General features: G+C 45.8%; 1 protein-coding gene across 1 annotated transcript; it reads right to left on the bottom strand.

The window, feature by feature from the left end:
- Positions 1-268: 268 nt before the first annotated feature.
- On the bottom strand, positions 269-9,606 carry NENF (neudesin neurotrophic factor). Its single transcript, XM_017525287.2, has 4 exons — positions 9,380-9,606; positions 4,082-4,142; positions 2,230-2,333; positions 269-812 (listed from the first exon to the last, which is right to left on the bottom strand). The coding sequence occupies exons 1-4, from the start codon at positions 9,554-9,556 to the stop codon at positions 636-638; spliced, it is 519 nt and encodes a 172-aa protein (XP_017380776.1). The 5' UTR covers positions 9,557-9,606; the 3' UTR covers positions 269-635.
- Between the last annotated feature and the right edge of the window lie 9,133 nt (positions 9,607-18,739).

Raw genomic sequence — 18,739 nt, 5'->3', positions numbered from 1 at the left:
CTGCCCACGCTGACCCCGGCCCTCCTCACCAGTCTCCAGCTGCACATGCGCTGAAGCCAGTTCCCACCCTCACTCTGGCCCTCACTCCCGCCGGGTCTCCTGGCTCCCTTCCCATCACCCGCCCTCGCACCTCATCACTCTCCATTCCTGCCCCATTGCCTCAATGCCTCCTGCCACCCAGCCCCGGCAGACTATGGGAGAGCACAGCCCACCCACTTCCGGGGAGTGCTGATGGGGCTCCAAGGAGATGGCCTCTGGGGAAGAATTCTCCTTTTGTAAAAAATGGGATGTTTATTTTTGTTTTGATTATAAAGTGAACATGGTCATGGCTGAAAATCTGACAAGTACAGAAAAGCATAAAGTAAAGGTTGCACAAATTCCACTGCCCAGCCAGCCGATGCTGACATCTAGGAGGCATCCCACTTTGGTTCTTACTGACCCCTGGTGTGAGGGCAGGGGTCCCCGGGTAGACAGAACCCCTGACCAAGGACAACAGGAGGCATTCGCTCTTCTAGGGTATCTGTTTTATTCGTATCTGGGTGGCTCAGGGGCTCCAGGCGGCCTGTTTTTCAGGAGATTCAGCACCTAGTGTCTTCCTGCCTCCCTCCCAAGAATCTGCTCCTGCAGGTGGAACATCAGAACTCGTCCTTGATGTCAAAATGGGGCTGGTCTTCAGGCTTGAAGTCCAGGTTGGGGCTGCCGTCCTCATTGAGAATTCTCCGGGCCGTGTAGCCGACAATGGGGTATTTGGCTTTGTACACTTTGGTGAATATGTCATCCAGGGCCTCCAGCTCCTTGGCTGTGAGACCGGTCTTGGGGAGAAAAGCCCAAGAAAGACAGGGGATGGGGTAAGTGGATGGTGTCTGGCACTGGCCTTGCTCCATCCCTGCCTTGCCCTCCCACATCCCTAACACAAGAGAAAAGATATCTCAACAAACCAAATAATGGACAAATGACCTAAGAGACACTGCTGTGTGTGTGCTGGGGCAGGGGTCACATAACGTAAGGGGAGCAATGCTTCATCACGCTTTGCGGTTTGACTGATCAGGGATGAAGGACTCCAGAGAGCACCGTGACCATGCTGGGGCGGGGCGGGGCATGCCGTCCTGCCTCTGCATCCCCTCCTCCCCCCTGATTAACCCTCCCTCTGTCTACACTGCTCCCATTATACATTTGGCACCTTCCCCTTTCTTAAGTTCTTCATTTGTTTTTGTAATGCTGTGGCTTATGAGTTTGGCTTATCTCAATGTCCGTTTGATGTTGAATACAGTTGGGGGAAATTCCAGCTTTACTGTTGGGATTATTTAGACCTTGAATACGTTTTTAAAAAAATTTTTTTTTGAGACGGTCTCGCTCTGCTGACCAGGCTTGAGTGTAGTGGCGCTATCTCGACTTACTGCAACCTCCACCTCCCAGATTCGGGCAATTCTCCTGCCTCAGCCTCCCAAGTAGCTGGAATTTCAGGCACATGCCACCACGCTCAGCTAGTTTTTGTATTTTTAGTAGAGGCACGGTTTCTCCATGCTGGCCTGGCTGGTCTTGAACTCCTGATCTCAGGTGATCTGCCCACCTCAGCCTCCCAAAGTGCTGGGATTACAGGCATGAGCCACCACGTCCGGCCTAAAAATTTTTTTAATACTGTTTTCTCCTTCACAGAAATATGAGCATAGAGGGAGCCCTTTCTTCCCAACCCAGTTCATCCACGAAGCTACCAAGCATGGCAAGGGGAATGGGTCTCAGAGACTAACAGCAAGGCTGTAAGGGGCTGAGGGGACAGGGTGGCAGGAGCAGACCCTAAGGAGCATTAGACTGTAAAGCAGGTTGAGGCCAAACTGTGATGATCATTGAGTTGGATCACAAGTTCACAGGAGTTTGGACTTGACTCTAGGCCACAGACAGCCACAGAAGGTTTCTGAGTAGGGGTGACACAGTCGGATAATCTATTGCAAGAAAACGGCTGGCCACCACACCAAGCAGACTGAAGGGCAAATGGGCTAGTTAGGAAGGCTTGCTCTTGCCCAGAGGAAAGAAAAGAAAGAAAAGAAAGAGGAGGGGAGGGGAGGGGAGGGAGAGAGAAAAGAAAGAAAGAGAGAGAGAGAAGGAAAGAAAAGAAAGAGAGAGGAAAGGAAAGAAAAGAATGAAAGAAAGAGAAAGAAAGAAAGAGAAAGCAAGCAAGCAATGGACAAGGAGGTAAAGCATCTTGCCAATGGGTTATATAAGCTGGCTCACAGTGTCATGGGTGAGGTCTGCAGGATCCAAGGACATCTTAGCTACCCCTCTAGTGGAGTCCTTCCCGGTTAAGGCATTGTAGGGGGCTCCTCGTCCATAAAACTCTGTAATAGGGAGGAAGGAAGAGACATGAGCATGGGTTTACATGCCAAGTAACCAGGTGCCTCCACCTGGGGGGCTCCCAAGGCCCTAAAAAAGGCTCCAGGCCCACGGAGAAGCAAAACAATGGTGACATAAAGTCCAGTAAGCCACCCCAGCAATTAGGTTAGATGCCACTCATTCTAAATGTAGAATAAGTCACACATGGAGGCTGAGTGGGGATTTTCAGAAAATACAGAATGACAATAGTACCCCCCAACCTCTTTTTTTTTTTTTTTTTTTTGAGATGGGTCTCACTCTTGCCCAGGTTGGAGTGCAGTGGCACGATCATGGCTCACTGCAATCTCCACCTCCCGGGTTCAAGCGATTCTCCCACCTCAGCCTCCGGAGTAGCTGGGACTACAGGCAAGCACTACCATGCTCAGCTATTTTTTGTGTACAGATGGGGTTTCACCCTGTTGCCCAGGCTGGTCTTGACCTCCTGAGCTCACACGATCTGCCCACCTTGGCCTCCCAACGAGCTGGAATTACAGGTATGAGCCCCTGTGCCTGGACCCCTCTCTTGCTCTTTTTTTTTTTTTTTTTTTTTAACATAAGTGTTAATACTGAGAAAATAGTCTCTTAAAAATATTAAAGATGCAGGCTGGGCGCAGAGGCTCACACCTGTAATACCGGCACTTTGGGAAGCCAAAGCGGGCGGATCATTTGAGGTCAGGAGTTGAGCCCAGCCTAGCCAACATGGTGAAATCCCACCTCTACTAAAAATACAAAAATTAGCTGGGCATCTTAGAGTACCCCTCCATGATGGTGCATGACTGTAATCCCAGTTACTTGGGGGCTGAGATAGGAGAATCACTTGAGCCCATTGAACCCAGCAGGTGGAGGAGGTCACATTACTACACTCTAGACTGGGCAACAGAACGAGACTCTGTCTCCAAAAAAAAAAAGATACAAACAAGAAAAATGTTCCATCTTCTTAAATATTGGTGGAAGCCAAGTCTATTTCCATTCAGCATGTTTGTTATCAAATAATAGATGAACCACTACAAAACTACCTCCAAGATACTATTTGTAGTTACATTAAATGGCACTAAAATGTTCTGTAATGTTCTATAATGCCAAGTCTTTACTAAAGAACACTTCTCTCATTGCTTCAACTAGGGTAAACCATCATTTGAACTTGATTCTACCCAGGCAATGGAAAGCCATGGAAGGAAGTAGGAGTATGTCATAATCAGGGGGAAAAAATGCTGCTGAAGTAAAACACTGACAAAGGTTAACTCAATCTGCTCATTTAAAATAGAAGGAAGGCCGGGTGTGGTGGCTCATGCCTGTAATCCCAGCACTTTGGGAGGCCGAGGTGGGTAGATCACAAGGTCAGGAGTTCAAGACCAGCTTGGTCAAAAGATGATGAAACCCCATCTCTACTAAAAATACAAAAATATTAGCCGGGCGTGGTGGCAGGCACCCGTAATCTCAACTACTTGGGAGGCTGAGGCAGGAGAATCACTTGAACCCGGAAGGCGGAGGTTGCAGTGAGCCAAGATCACGCCACTGCACTCCAGCCTGGGTGACAGAGCTAGACTCTGTCTCAAAAGTAAATAAATAAATAAATAAATAAATAAATAAATAAAATAAAATGGAAGGAAAAGGACTTGCCCAACATTCCTTCCCTTTCCTCACACCTCCAAGTGCTGCTCACTCTGGCTTCTGTGCTCCCTGGAAATAAAATTCAAAATGCCACAGCACTTACCCTTTCCGGAGGTGACATCAAACACCACTCCCTTCACTGCCAAGTAGATGGGCTGATCTTCCTGGAAAGCAGGGGAGAAGCTGTGAAGAGGAGGGAAGAGCTGGCTCTTCCAGTGTAAGTTAGTAAATTCTCCTCCTATCACAAGCTGAGCAAAGAGCAGGGGGTCAAGTCCCAGTGGCCTTCTGTTAAGCCTGGTCCTTGGCAAGCTCACCATCTGCCTGGGGAGCATCACGCCCACACACTGGAATTTGGAAAAGTCATAAAGTCTCATGACAAGATTGTGGCAATCCCCTTCTTTATAAAGAAAATCAGGGACCAGGTGCAGTGACTGACGCCTGTAATCCCAGCATTCTAGGAGGCCGAGGCAGACAGACCATTTGAGGTCAGGAGTTTCAAGACCAGCCTGGCCAACATGTGGAAACCCCATCTCTACTAAAAATACAAAAATTATCTTGGTGTAGTGGCACACGCCTGAATCCCACCTTCAGGAGGCTGAAGCTAGAGAATTGCTTGAACCCCGGAGGCAGAGGTTGTAGTGAGCCAAGATCATGCCACTACACTCCAGCCTGGGCAACAGAGCAAGACTCTGTCTCCAAAAAAAAAAAGGAAAAGAAAAAAGAAAACAAAGGAACTGAAGCAACTTAATAGAGATGAAAATTCAAAAGAACAGTAAATGATGAATTCCTTATCAGTCCAAATTTGCTTTCTTCTTTATCAATGAACATACACAGATGTAACTGATATGAGTGAGATCTACTTTATATTTTGCTTCTTATAGGTAACATTCCTTCATATAAACATTGCCACCGAAATGACTCTAACTTAAACAGCTCCATGGGGACCCATCTTTTTTTTTTTTTTTTTTTTTTGAGATGGAGTTTCACTCTTGTTGCTGGCTGGAGTGCAACGGCACAATGTTGGCTCACTGCAACTTCCGCCTTCTGGGTTCAAGCGCTTCTCCTGACTCAGCCTCCTGAGCAGCTGGGATTACAGGCACCTGCCACCATGCCCGGCTAATTTTTTGTATTTTTAGAAGAGATGGGGTTTCATCATGTTGGCCAGGCTGGTCTCAAACTCCTAATCTCAGGTGATCCACCTGCCTTGGGCTCGCAAAATGCTGGGATTACCGGCATGAGCCACCACACCTGGCCTGGGGACCCATCTTATATTAGTGATATCGTGTACTTATTTGCTTAGGTAGCTTTCTATTTGGGGCATTTGGGTGGTTTCCAATCCTTAGAACTATAAATGGTAGCATTATGAATACTATGTTTCTATAAATTACTTTCTAATTTGGTGACTTATTTCATTGAGGCTTTTATTTAAAAATTTCTCTCCACCCAGTCAGTGCATAGGAAAGTGACCTATTTCAATATATGGAATTCCTGGGTCTAAGTATATGAACAACTTAATCACTGTTTATATTTTATTAGTTTGTCCTGTGACAACATTAAGCCATTTGTAGTGCTAGAGGTATGTAAGCAATGCTGTTTCCCCACTGTTCCACTAACAATGGGCTTTAGACTCTTTTATGGCTCTATCAGCAGACATAAAATGTTACCTCCGAATTTCCCCACCAAGAGTGGATAACACAGAAACAGATAGGATGACTTTTCTAACTTCCATCAGGTTGGGCTCAGGCTGGGACGATGGGTACAGTCCCAAGACACGCAAGACCAGATCTCTCTTTTGTCTTGGTGCCATCGGAGGTGCAAGGGCATCAGCCAGGTGGCTCACAGCACAGGCGAGGGTGGGAGTTGAAGCCGGCTCCGCAGGAATCTCAGGCTCTGCAAGCACCTGCTGCTTGGCCTTCTCTTTAGTTGGGGAGCAGTTTAGCTTTCTTGCTCTTGTGGAGCTTACAGTGAAGGGTTTTCATGACCCCGTTTAACAGACAGAGGAACTGAGGCTCAGAGAAGCTAAGCAACTTGCCCAAGGAAACACACCCGACTGCCTCATAACCTGTCATATGAGGGCCCTGCTTCTCTACCTGTCACATGAGGGTAATGCCTACTTGCCTCAAGGGAATGCTGAGGAAAACCGTGAATGTAGCACCTAGCAGACAAAACACAGGAGTTCAGTAGAAAGTTGCCTTTTATTATTCCCAAACCAGCCCCTAAAGACAGGTTCTAGAGGACTGCCATTGACTCTGGACACTTGCTCCACCTCACCCAACAAGGGTCATTTGAAATGGCCTGTCTTTCCTTCACCGGAAGTCCTTGTTCCTCAGTTTTGAGTGGTGTTATATATTTATATCAATTTAAAAAATATATTACAGCTATCATTTAACACCAGTATTTTGTCATACTTCCATTCTGTGGCTTTTTCCTTGATATTTCTTTTATTTTTTTTCTTTTTTGAGACAGAGTCTCACTCTGTTGCCCAGACTGGAGTGCAATAGCGCAATTTCAGCTCACTGCAACCTCTGCTTTCCCAGTTCAAGTGATTCTCCTGCCCCAGACTCCTGAGTAGTGGGGATTACAGGTACATGCCAACATGCCCAGCTAATTTTTGTATTTTTAGTAGAGACAGGGTTTCGCCATGTTGGCCAGGCTGGTCTCAAACTCCTGACCTCAAGTGATCCACCCACCTCGGCCTCCCAAAGTGCTGGGATTATAGGCATGAGCCTGTGCCCAGCCGATACTTATTTTCTATGTGCAAAGAGCCATATAAATATAACAGTCACATACATAAGATAAACAAAAACTTGCATCTTATTACCACTCTTTTTTTTTTTTTTTTTTTTTTTGGTATTTTTTGTAGAGATGGATTTTCACCATGTTAGCCAGGCTGGTGTAGAACTCCTGACCTCAGGCAATCCACCTGCCTCAGCCTCCCAAAGTGCTGAGATTACCGCTTTGAGCCACTGCGCCCAGCCAACACTCTCCTTTTTTTGGGGGTGGGGGGATGGAGTCTCACTCTCGCCAAGATGGAGTGCAGTGGCACGATCTCGGCTCACTGCAACCTCCGCCTTCAGGGTTCAATTCTCCTGCCTCAGCCTCCCGAGTAGCTGGGACTACAGGTGCCCACCACCATGCCTGGCTAACTTTCTGCATTTCAGTAGAGACGGGGTTTCACCATGTTGGCCAGGATGGTCTCAATCTCCTGACCTTGTGAACTGCCCGCCTCAGCCTCCCAAAGTGCTGAGATTATAGACATGAGCCACTGTTCCTGGCCCACTCCCCTTTTTCTAACAGTAAAATCTTTATCTCCTCCTTAAACTATATATACCCATTTTTTTACTACAAGCTGCAAGAGGTTGTCGTTCAAGTTTTCAATAAGGAAGAACTGCCCTAGGGAGGGCATAGGCTTAGAATCAGACAGGTATGAGTTTGAATCCTGACTTTTTATTTACCAGCAGAGAAACTGTTGACAGGTTATGTAGACTCTAAGCCTCAGTTTCTTCACCTGTAATCCTAGCTACTCAGAAGGCTAGGGCAGGAGAATCGCTTGAACCTGGGAGGTGGAGATTCCAGTGAGCCAAGATCGTGCCACTGCACTCCAGCCTGGGCAACAGAGTGAGACTCCGTTTCAAAAAAAAAAAAAAAAAAACAAAAAAAACCAAGGGTCTTTTCTCAGTCCTCATCTTGCAGTTTTGGCACTGCTGCTGTAACCTCAGTGGTGAACTCTCTCTTTCCTTAGATTTTGTGCCAGTGGTCCCAAAGACCATCAGGTCAGTTGGAGAGTCCCCAGAAGGAGGATTCCAAGAACTCAGCATACAGTCTACTCACAGCTGGGAAGGAAAAAGAGGTAGAATCTAGGTGAATCTACCTGCAGGCTTCCTATGCTCTCCCCTCCCATGAGGGGTCGAACAGAGCACACACTTCCCCCACCAACAAAATTTGACAATGTGTGCCATCCTTCTGGCAGAACATTCTTCTGCTAGAGAAGCCCATTAGACTCAGCACCCAAGGTTTTCACTAGAAGCTGGTCACACAGGGAACCCTCTGCCTAGCAAGTTCAGTGTTCAATGCTACCCACACCATCTGTATATACAGCCCAGGCAAGTAAGCCACCCATATTGGGTAGAGAAGGGTGAGAAATCCAGACACCAGACAAGCCCCACCCTTGCAAGCAGGCTTTTCTAAGGACAGCAGGCCTGCCATGTTAACTCTTTTTTGCACAGATGCCCAGACTTTGAAGCATCTGTTTCCCTCTGCTACCCCCAAAAAGGCACCTCTTAACATCCTCACATCCCAGTCATGTCTCCCTCCCTCCGTGTCCTCACTGACTGACTCATGGTTCTAATCGGCCTCTTCACAAATGATGCCCAAACTGGCATCATTGCCTAAGGGCTAGGTTTCTGATACTCCCTTGCAATCCTAGTCCATATAAATCCAATTAACTCAGGAATTAGGGAGACCAAGCCAGAGGGTTTTGAAATACATAGGGCCTCTTCCTGCTCTACCACTAACAGGGGGCAGGTCTGTTTCCTTATCTGTAAAAGCAGGAGATATGTTCCTGCCAGCTCTGAAATGCTATGGTATTATGACCTCCCCTAGTTACGTTCCCCTGCTCTGCATATAGTATCAGGCCCCCTGTGTTCCTTGTCATGAGCAGCATCTTGTTTTCACATGACACAGCCACCGTACTGGTCCCCACCAACCCAGGTGGACAGGTGGTTGTGAGTTTTCTGGACGCCTCTAGACTATTGATTGACGTGTGTGGGTATGGTGGGGGGAGATCTCTAACCTCGAGTCCACCCTCTGCGCTGGCTTCCAGCTTTGGCTGAGCCCCAGGACACAGGGCACTGCAGGTGCGTTCGAGGAGTCCGATGCAGAGGAGGACTGGGATACAGGGGCAGGAAAAGGAAGTGCAGGCAAAGACTGGTTTATCCCAGGACCTTCCCCAAGTCCCACCTAACCCAGGGAGCGGGCTTTGCTTCCCTCCCTCGGTCCCCCGCCACTCCCCGCTGTGCGTGGGCACAGTAAATGCCTCGGCTGATGCTAACATGAAAACCAAAAAGTTCTGAGGTCTGCATGCGGATTATCAACGTAAAGGCAGCTGGAGGGGGAATTTCCCAGGGACCGAGGGGGAAGCTCAGGGTGGGGTGTGCGGGCAAAACCTGGCGCTCTGACTGTTGAGGACTCGCCGTCACCCCTCGGCCATCTGTCCGGGCCTGGAGAGAGGAGGCCCAGCGGGCCCGGGCAAAGCGCGGAGCCAAGGCTCCGGGAGGGGCGCCCGCCGCGGGCCGCGTGTCCCCCAGGCTTCCTCAGCCGCGGGGGCCTCCCAGGTCTTTGCCCGGCTTGCCACAGACCGGATGCGACCCCGGGTACCTCGGCCCGCGCCGCCCTCGCCTACCTCCTCCCCGCCATAGCGGGCCAGCTCCTCCTCGGTGAAGAGCCGCACCGGGGGCCCCCGCTCGGCAGGGCGCGGCGTCTGCCCGGCCCGGGCTGTGGGCAGCCCCGGGGCCAGCGCCAGAACCAGAGCCAGCGCTGCCAGCGGCCGCAGCCGCCGGCCCGGCGCGGGGCCCGCCATGGTGAGCACGCAGCGCAAAAAAAGAGCAGCCAGGGCGGCGGGGCCGAGCACGCCCGCCCAGCGGCTCAGAGTCCCGCCCAAGCCCAGAGCCGCCCCGAGGGCGGGAACCGAGAACCCCCGACCTCCAAGAGCCTCCTGCGCCCCGGGGTGGGGCCGGCTGGGCTACTCGGGCTGCGCAGCTGGAAACCTGGAACTGGGATTTTACCCCTGACTCCAAATCCAAACTACAGACTGGAAGTTACCAAAAAATGTCACAGCAGTTCCTTGATCGAGTACAAAGATGACAGAGCCTGACATACCAGCACCTAGGAATGTATATTTCTAAAATAGGACCTCAACTGTATTAATTCGCTTTTATTTTTGGCTGATTTTTTTTCTTCCTAGTTGTGTTTAAGTTTCTGGTTCCCAAGATATTTTTGCAAAGAGTGGGATGCTATCACCGATATGCCCTGAAATAAAAACAGCTAATATTTGTGCAAAACTTTGCTCATTACTTTATGCAACAAATATTTTTTGAGTACCTCCATGTACCAGGTCACTGGGGACTCATCCACGTGAGTTGAACAAGACAGATCCATGTCCACGTGGAGTTTACATTGTATGGGCAGATAGACAATAAGTAAGATGCTAAGCAGTATGTTAGATGGTGGTGAATACTAGGGAGAAAAAGCAGGGCAAAGAGATAGGGAACACTGGCATGGCCGTTTTATTTTATTATTATTATTTATTTTTGAGACGGAGTCTGTCGCCTAGGCTGGAGTGCAGTGGCACAATCTCTGCCCACTGCAACATCCACCTCCCGGGTTCAAGTGATTCTCCTGCCTCAGCCTCCAGAGTAGTTGGAATTACAGGCACCCACCAGAGTAGTTGGAATTACAGGCACCCACCACCATGCCCGGGTAATTTTTTTTTCTTTTTTTCTTTCTTTTTTCTTTTTTGTATTTTTAGCAGAGATGGGGTTTCACTATATGTTGGCCAGGCTGGTTTCGAACTCCTGACCTCAAGTGAACCATCCATCTCGGCCTCCAAAATTCTGGGATTACAGGCATGAGCAAGGATGCATGGACGTTGAATGGTTATTTTAAATAGGCAGATTAGGAAAGGCCTCACTGAGAACATGGTATTTATATTAAAATCTACGGGAGGCAAAGGAGGGGGTCTAGAGGGAAGAGCACTTTGGTCAAAGGATCAAGCACATAACGAGGGTGCCCAGCTTGCTGGGGGAACAAGGGAAGGGAAGGTGGTAAGGGAGTGGAGTGGATCTTAGGGGGCCTCGCAAGTTATTTTCAAGACTGGCTTTTACTCTCAGTAAATGTAATAGAAGAATTAACAGAAAAGCGGTCTCATTCCAGACCTGAGAGCAGGTTCTTAGATCTCCACGGTAAAGAATCAGGGCTAGTCGAAGAGTATAGCAGTTAAAATAGTTTTATTAGAAACTACTCCATTTCTAATAATAGTACTACTCTATATCTGAGTAGCACCCTTGCTTGGAAGTAGTACTAAGCAAGTAATGTTTATATAGGAGCACCCCTGCCTTAAATGTAATGCTTGCCTTTATAGGCCTAAAACTAGTATACTTTATTACAAAGGCCTATGATCAGCTTGTGACCGACTATTAGTATTGTTATTCTCTTGTGTAACTTGATTTCAGGGAGAATTTATAGATGTATGGTTATCTTTAGAGTGAAACTGAGCTTAAACTTAGTTTTAACTTAGTTTTAAATCAAGAATCCCTTTTTCCATTATCTCATTTCGTCAACCGTAAACATCTTGTGATGAAGAGTGCCCTAACTTCCTGGGAAAGTCGCCCTGCAGGTTTGGCTTTATCTGGCCTTTATTCAAGATGGAGTCATTCTGGTTAGGACACTTCTGACATAATTCCCTCCTCCTTTATACAAGGAGACCCTTAATCCTAAGGGGTGCTGAGGGACAGAGATCCGTCTTCAGTAACTTCTTCAAGCTGAACAGAAGCAATGATATTCCTGCCTAACCATTAGGATCCCTTTGCCTAAAGTAGAGAGATAGGCAGTCAGAAAGCATCTGTATGGTGAGGACCAATCATACATAATTCTAAGTCCCGGACAAACGTGAAATCTAGAAAATTATTATGTTAAATTTAAAGAAGCATTGAGTGAGCTTAACTTTTATTCCTACATAAAAAGTACGATTCAGTATATTCCACAGCAACAAAACAGAATGAATAGAATCATCTCAAGCATGCTAAACAAAAAGTTTCCCCAGGACTAGGCAGTTGTTAGAACCAAGCTGATACGGGGTCAACTGACAATGGCAGTGGCAGAGATGTGGATGTTTAATTCTTGTCAGATATGGACAACTGACAATGTCAACGGCAGAGATGTGGATGTCTAAGTCTTTTGTGGCCTCAGTAATATTATGTGAACAGTCTGGAATATATACATAACATTCTGTTTTGATTACAAGTTCCCCCTTTGCGCTGCTGTTAACATGTGCAGAGCCATACAGTTTCATAAGGCTATCTGTCTAATTTGAAACGTTTCTTCAGTCAAGAGGGTAAGGGCATGGCCTGTATTATTGAAAACTGCAGTTGTGTTTACGGCTTTGGCTTGAAGCTCAATGTCAATTGTGGCTGCCTGTGGGGTGAAGATAGCCAATGGGTAAAACCACCAAGAAGCCTGCTTTTGTCACTTATGATGAGCTCTTACAGTTTCCCAGTTAGAGGAGAGATTCTAATCTAGTGAGGGAGGATATATCCTGGGAGATGAGGATGACCCCATGTACATCTTCCAGTCCAATTATAAGGCATGTATGGCCAACCATGTGACCCACATGCCCTTAATCAACCTCAAGTAGAAATATAAGCACTTAGCCATAAAGACTTATCTTGCCATCCCACCTGCATTTGGCTACTTACAAGAAGGGTGCAATTATAGTGTTGGGGTAGTGACCATTCCATATTACAGGTTTCAGTGTGGCAATCACTGCTATCGTGTCTTTGAAAGCATAGGGACACTCTGCCTAATACCTGAACTTAGCTGTTATCCATCATGTACAGTATAACTTAGAGTGAAGTTTAATTTTTTAATCAAATAAAAAAGGGGCTTCTTTGTTTCACTGTGGGAAGGGAAACACTGGCCCCTGTGTTTCTATAGTAAAAGGGAAAAAGGGTCATTTGTTTACCCTAATCATAATAATTTTCCCATATGCTCATAGTGGCTGGCAGGATGTGCCAGGGCAGCCTGAGGTGGAGGAGGCATTAGTTCCCTGTATATTCAGCAGTTAGTTTTGTTGTGTAGGGAGGCTAAAATTCGTGCCCGTTTGGCAAAGAGATTGCTTGTTAGCTGATTCCAATACATGTGCAGAATTAAGATGTTAATCCAAATCTTTAAGTTATTCATCCTTCTTGTTTCTTCTGAGCAGGTACCAGAGATCAGTGCTTGGTACACAGGAATAAGCGAGATCAGTCTCTTGTGTTCCGGCAGCCCTGTGGGACTTCATAAGAAATGGGTTTAATTTGAGAACAATGAACCCAGCTGCTTATTCCTTGAAGTGTAATTGTAGTTGGGGTACTAAGGAGTACTTGGTAGGGTACTTTGTACAAATACTTTGGGGAAAGTTGATCTACTTGGGCTTTTAATAGAACCCAGTTTCCTGGCTGGATTATAACATGATTTTCTTCCTTGGGTGGGGAGAGGAATTCTCTGATTTCCATATTCAAGAAGAGCTTTTTGCACCTGACCTAAGTTAATAACATAGTTCTGTAATTTGAAGGTATCTATATTTACTAGGAAGTCTGCAGTTAAGAAGGGACTTCCATACATTATTTCAAAAGAGCTGAGCTGCGAGTTTCCCTTAGGGGCAGCCAAAACTAGCAACAAGGCCACAGGCAATAGAGACAAATAGGTTTCTGATGTTTCCTGGCATACTTGGCAAGAAACTCTTTAAAATTTGATTGGCCCTTTCTACTTTTCCTGCAGACTGAGGCCTCCATGCTGAATGAAGGTGACACTGAATTCCTAAAGCCAATGATATACTTTAGGTTCTTGTTGCTGTGAAAAATGGGTCATTGTCACTTTGTAAGCTTCTAGGCAGCCCAAACCTAGGGATTATTCCCTTTAATAAAAATTTAGAAACATCAGCTGCCTTTTCAGACCAGGTAGGAAAAGCTTCAACCCAACTGGTAAAGGTATCAATGAATACTAATAAATATTTGAATCCTGGCCAGGCGTGGTGGCTCATGCCTGTAATCCCAGCATTTTGGGAGGCTGAGGCAGGTGGATTACCTAAGTTTGGAAGTTCAATACCAGCCTGACCAACATGGAGAAACCCCGTTTCTACTAAAAATACAAAATTAGCTGTGTGTGGTGGTGCATGCCTGTAATCCCAGCCACTCGGGAGGCTGATGCAGGAGAATCGCTTGAACCCGGTAGGCAGAGGTTTTGGTGAGCTGAGATCATGCCATTGCACTCCAACCTGGACAAGAACGAAACTCCATCTCAAAAAAAAAAAAAAATTGGAATCCTTCTCATGGGGGTATTTTAGTATAGTCTATTTGCCAATCTTCACCTGGGTATGTTCCCCTGTGCCGAACGGGCTTTACTAAAGGAGGAGGTAAAGGTTGATTATTTGGGTTATTTTGGACACATAGTTCACAGACCCAAGTCCCTTGTTTTACTGTTTTAAGAAGGTCTTTTCCTATAAAAAGACAAGACATTAATTGAAATAGTCATTTGGGAAGACTCTGTTCTACTTCTCTTCCCATGAGTAGAATCATGCACGTTTACTTTCCATTGATCAGCTTTTAGTGCATATAGCCTGTCATTTTCATCAATTAGCCATCTGGAAGTATTTAAAGTTAATCCATGGGTTTTAGCTCATTCTTGTTCTTTAGTATACTCTGGCTTTATCATCACCAGGGCAGTGGATATCAACATGCCCACAAAGTTGATTGGCTCCCTTAATGCAGCTGCAAAAGAATTCCCCTTTATTATAGTGACATCTCCTTTCTGATGCCCCCTGCAGTGACTCACAGCAACCTCCTTTGATAGCAGAATGGCATCTAGTAGGTTTTAGATTTCCAAGTGGTATTTCACAGGGGAACCCTTAGCAGTTAGGAATCCCTGTTCCTTCCAAATGATAACATGAGCATGAAGACCAGAAAGGCATACTTGGAGTCAGTGTAAGTGTTCATTCTTAAATCGTTTCCCAATTGAAGGACTATGGTAGGAGCCATTAATTGCTTTTTATTTTTTGAGATGGAGTCTCACTCTGTCCCCCAGGCTAGAGTGCAGTGGGGCAATCTTGGCTCACTGTAACTTCTGTCTCACAGGTTCAAGCGATTCTCCTGCCTCCGCTTCCCAAGTAGCTAGAATTATAGGCACCTGCCACCATGCCAAGCTAATTTTTGTATTTTTAGTAGAGACGAGGTTTCATCATGTTGGTCAGGCTGGTCTCAAACCCCTGACTTCAGGTCATCCACTTGCCTCAATCTCCCAAAGTCCTAGGATTACAGGCGTGAGCCACTGCAACCACCCATTAACTGCTTTCTGAGCTGAGCTAGAAGATGGTAGAGCCTCATGCTGGCTGACAACAACCTACCTGGCTCTCCAGTTTCCCTGATACATAAAACCATTTGTAAACCATTCTATTTCAGGATCGTCTAGTGGCTCATCTTTTAAGTCTGGCCGGCTGGAATAAATTTGCTCCATAAATAAATTTGCTCCATAAGTTTGCATGCAAGAATGACCTAGAGGGTCCATAGACTCAGGCAGATAGGTAGCCGGGTTTAAGGTTTGGCATACTTTAATAGTAATATCAGGAGTGTCTAAGCAATAAAGCCTGATACTTTAATAAGCATCTCTTGGTTATTCATAGGTATCCTTTAGCTTCTGCAACCTCTTGTACTTGGTGTGGGTCAAAACCTCCAGATGTTGTCATAAAGTTAATTTGTTAACTTCATCTGCCAGAAAAGCAGTTGCTGCAACTGCTCGGAGACTTCTGGGCCATCCTGAAGCCACATGGTGTAATTGCTTACAAAGTATGCCACCAGTTATATTATTGTGGAGTTTCCTTTCTGATCTCCTAGTTCTGGACAAGAATGCACAGGGCTGTTTGTTGGTTTTCAGCCACATAAAGGAAGACTGGTTTATCAAGACTGGGGATTCCTAAGGCTGGAGATGTACTCTTAGTATTAAAACCATGTTTATAATTGTTATCCCATTCAGAAAGATCTGAGTCTGCTCCTTGTAGAACCTCATCTAAAGGCTTAGCCATATGCACAAATCTGGGTAGCCATAAATGGCAGAATCCTGCCATCCCTAGGAAAGCCCATAATTGTTTTCTCATTTGGTGTTCTGGAACACCCAAAATAGATTCTTTTTGTACCAGGGCTATTTCCCAGGTGCCAGGAGTTAAGATGTATCCCAAATACTTAATTTTTTGAGTTGAAATCTGGGCCTTGGCTGGGTGTAATGGCTCACACCTGTAATCTCAACACTTTGGGAGGCTGAGGTGGGAGGATCATTTGAGCTCAGGAGTTCAAGACCAGTCTGGGCAATATGGCAAAATCCTGTTTCTAAAAAAAAACTTTTTAAAAAATTAGCTGGGTGTAGTGGTGTGCACCTGTGGTCCCAGCTACTTGGGAGACTGAGGTAGGAGGATTGCTTGAGCCCAGGAGGTGGAAGTTGCAGTGATCTGAGGTTGTGCCACTGCACTCCAGCCTGGGCAATAGAGCCAGACCCTGTCTCAAACAAATAAAAAGAAATCTAAGCCTTGTGCAGCAAGACTCTATATACCCATTTGTTCTCAGAAAATTTAACAGCATAATGGTGTTATTGTCTGAGTCCCTTTTGGTTGGGCTAGCGATAAGCAGATCATTAAGTACTGAATAATGGTGCCCTTATCCAATCATAACATTTTAAATTCTTTAGCCAATGCATTTTCAAATAAATAAGGGCTATCTTCAAACTTCTGGGGAGGAACTGTCCAAGTTAATTGAGAAACTAAATGACTATGTGGGTCAGTCCATTCAAAAGCAAAGATGGATTGTGAGTCAGGGTGCACCAAAATACAGAAAAAGGCTTCCTTAAGATCTAAAATTGTAAACCAGTTAGCATCCCCAGGGACCTGGGCTAACAGCCTATAGGGATTGTGTATTATAGGAGGTATGGGAACAATACCCTCATTGACAATCAGGAGGTCTTGAACAAATCTATAGTCTCCATTTGTCTTTTTAACTGGCAAGATTGCAGTATTACAGGGAGACTCAGAGTCTCACCAAACCAAATTGCAGAAAGTTAGTTATTAATGGCTGTATTCCTCTTTGTGCCACTGGTCTGAGAGGATATTGTCTTTCCTAGGGAATATGGGACACCAGGTTTAAGTTAAATTCAAACTGGAGGATATTTAATGCCCTCCCCAGAACTGAAATGTCCCAAACCATAGGATCTACTTGGGAGGTTACTACAACATGCAAGCTAGCTGAATCTCTGTTAATTTTTCTCCTTTATCATGGAGACAAGTAAATGCAATTCCTCATCCACTTTGTGATCTCTGAAAGAGACTACAGTTTGAAGCCTGGTTAATAAATTTCTTCCCAACAAAGAGGCAGGGCATTCAGGCATTAAAAGAAAAGGCTTGCATTAAAAAATCCTCTAGAATATCTAAGTATTTTTCCTCTTTTGCTTTCATTGCACATGCACATGCTTGTTATAAGTTTTAACCTGACTCAGCAATAAAAATGCTTAAACATTGAAGTATACTATTAAAGGCTGTAGTTCTATTAGGTGGCCATTTTTCTTGACTTTCCAAATAACATTATTATTTGGCCCCATTAGAGACAATATTACATAAAAATATAAATTTCTTTTTCCTAAGCCCACCTAATTTAAATTGGTCCCAATGCTCTAATATGTACCCTAGTGGTAAGCTTTTTAGGATTAAGGCTGTGTTACCCATGAAGGAAACAGGTAAAGGGGAAAGTAGAGAACCTCATGAATGAGGTTGTACTGCCACTGGCCAAGCACCAGGAAAAGGATGAAAGAGCTTTCAGAGCCAAATGAGCAAGGGAAAATGATCATGTGGTCACAATTTTTTTTTTTTTTTTAATAAAAATAGAGACAGTGTCTTGCTATGTTGCCCAGGCTGGTCTTGAACTCCTGAGCTCAAACAATCCTCCTGCCTTGGCCTCCCAAAGTGCGAGGATAATAGGTGTAAGCCGCTGTACCCGGCCCCTGTGGTCACTTTAATTCAGCTATTCATATTACCCAAGTAAAATAAATGAGAGAGACCACAATAGGAGAGGTAACAAAAGAAATGTCTCACTAAGTAAGGGAAATGACACAGACCCAGAAAGGAATGTCCATGCTCAGGACAGTGATGGGCAGAGGGTGAGACTTACATGATCTTGCTGTCCATAACCAAGAAGTAAAGGTCATTTGATTAGTGAGCAGATAAAAAGGAACTGCTCAGAACGAATCTCCTATTCCCTATCCTAGAGCTGTTTGCTTACAGGGGACTGGCATAATTGCTGCCTGTCTCAATCATACACCCTGGAATTTTTCATTTAAAATTTGTAAGTACAGGCTGAGTGTGGTGGCTCATGTCTATAATCTCAGCACTTTGGAAGGCCAAGGTGGGTGGATCACTTGAGGTCAGGAGTTCAAGACCAGCCTGGCCAATATGACGAAACCCTGTCTCTACTGAAAACACAAAAATTAGCCAGGCATGGTGGCGCACACCTGTTGTCCCAGCTACTTGGGAGGCTGAGGCAGGAGAATTGCTTGAACCTGGGAGAAAGAGGTTGCAGTGAGTTGAGACGGAGGTTGCCACTGCACTCCAGCCTGGGCAACAGAGCAAGACTTCAGACTTCATCTCCAAAAAAAAATTTGGACATACCAAGTTTCAATTAACCTTTTGAGAGAAGGGGAGGCAATAAATAATTCATGTAAATGGGCTACATGTAGGGAAAGTAATACCAGAACTGGCCAGGGCGCAGTGGCTCACACCTGTAATCCCAGCACTTTGGGAGGTCAAGGTGGGCAGATCACCAGGTCAAGAGATCGAGACCATCCTGGCCAAAATGGTGAAACCCCCGTCTCTACTAAAAATACAAAAATTAGCTGGGTGTAGGGGTATGTGCCTGTAGTCCCAGCTACTCAGGAGGCTGAGGCAGGAGAATCACTTGAACCTGGGAGGTAGGGATTG

This window comes from Cebus imitator, unplaced genomic scaffold, assembly GCF_001604975.1.
Source record: "Cebus imitator isolate Cc_AM_T3 unplaced genomic scaffold, Cebus_imitator-1.0 Scaffold38, whole genome shotgun sequence".
In the NCBI taxonomy this organism is placed as follows: domain Eukaryota; kingdom Metazoa; phylum Chordata; class Mammalia; order Primates; family Cebidae; genus Cebus; species Cebus imitator.
Note: the sequence above shows the minus strand (reverse complement) of the source record. Positions and strands in the feature narration are given on the sequence as shown.

What these genes read in the sequence shown, in the direction of transcription:
- NENF (XM_017525287.2), bottom strand. Translation starts at nt 9,556, where the DNA reads ATGGCGGGCCCCGCGCCGGGCCGGCGGCTGCGGCCGCTGGCAGCGCTG. An exon ending in CCCGCTATGGCGGGGAGGAG is followed by an intron (nt 4,143 to 9,379) that starts GTAGGCGAGGGC and finishes CCTGCTTTCCAG; the next exon opens with GAAGATCAGCCCATCTACTT. An exon ending in TGATGTCACCTCCGGAAAGG is followed by an intron (nt 2,334 to 4,081) that starts GTAAGTGCTGTG and finishes TCCCTATTACAG; the next exon opens with AGTTTTATGGACGAGGAGCC.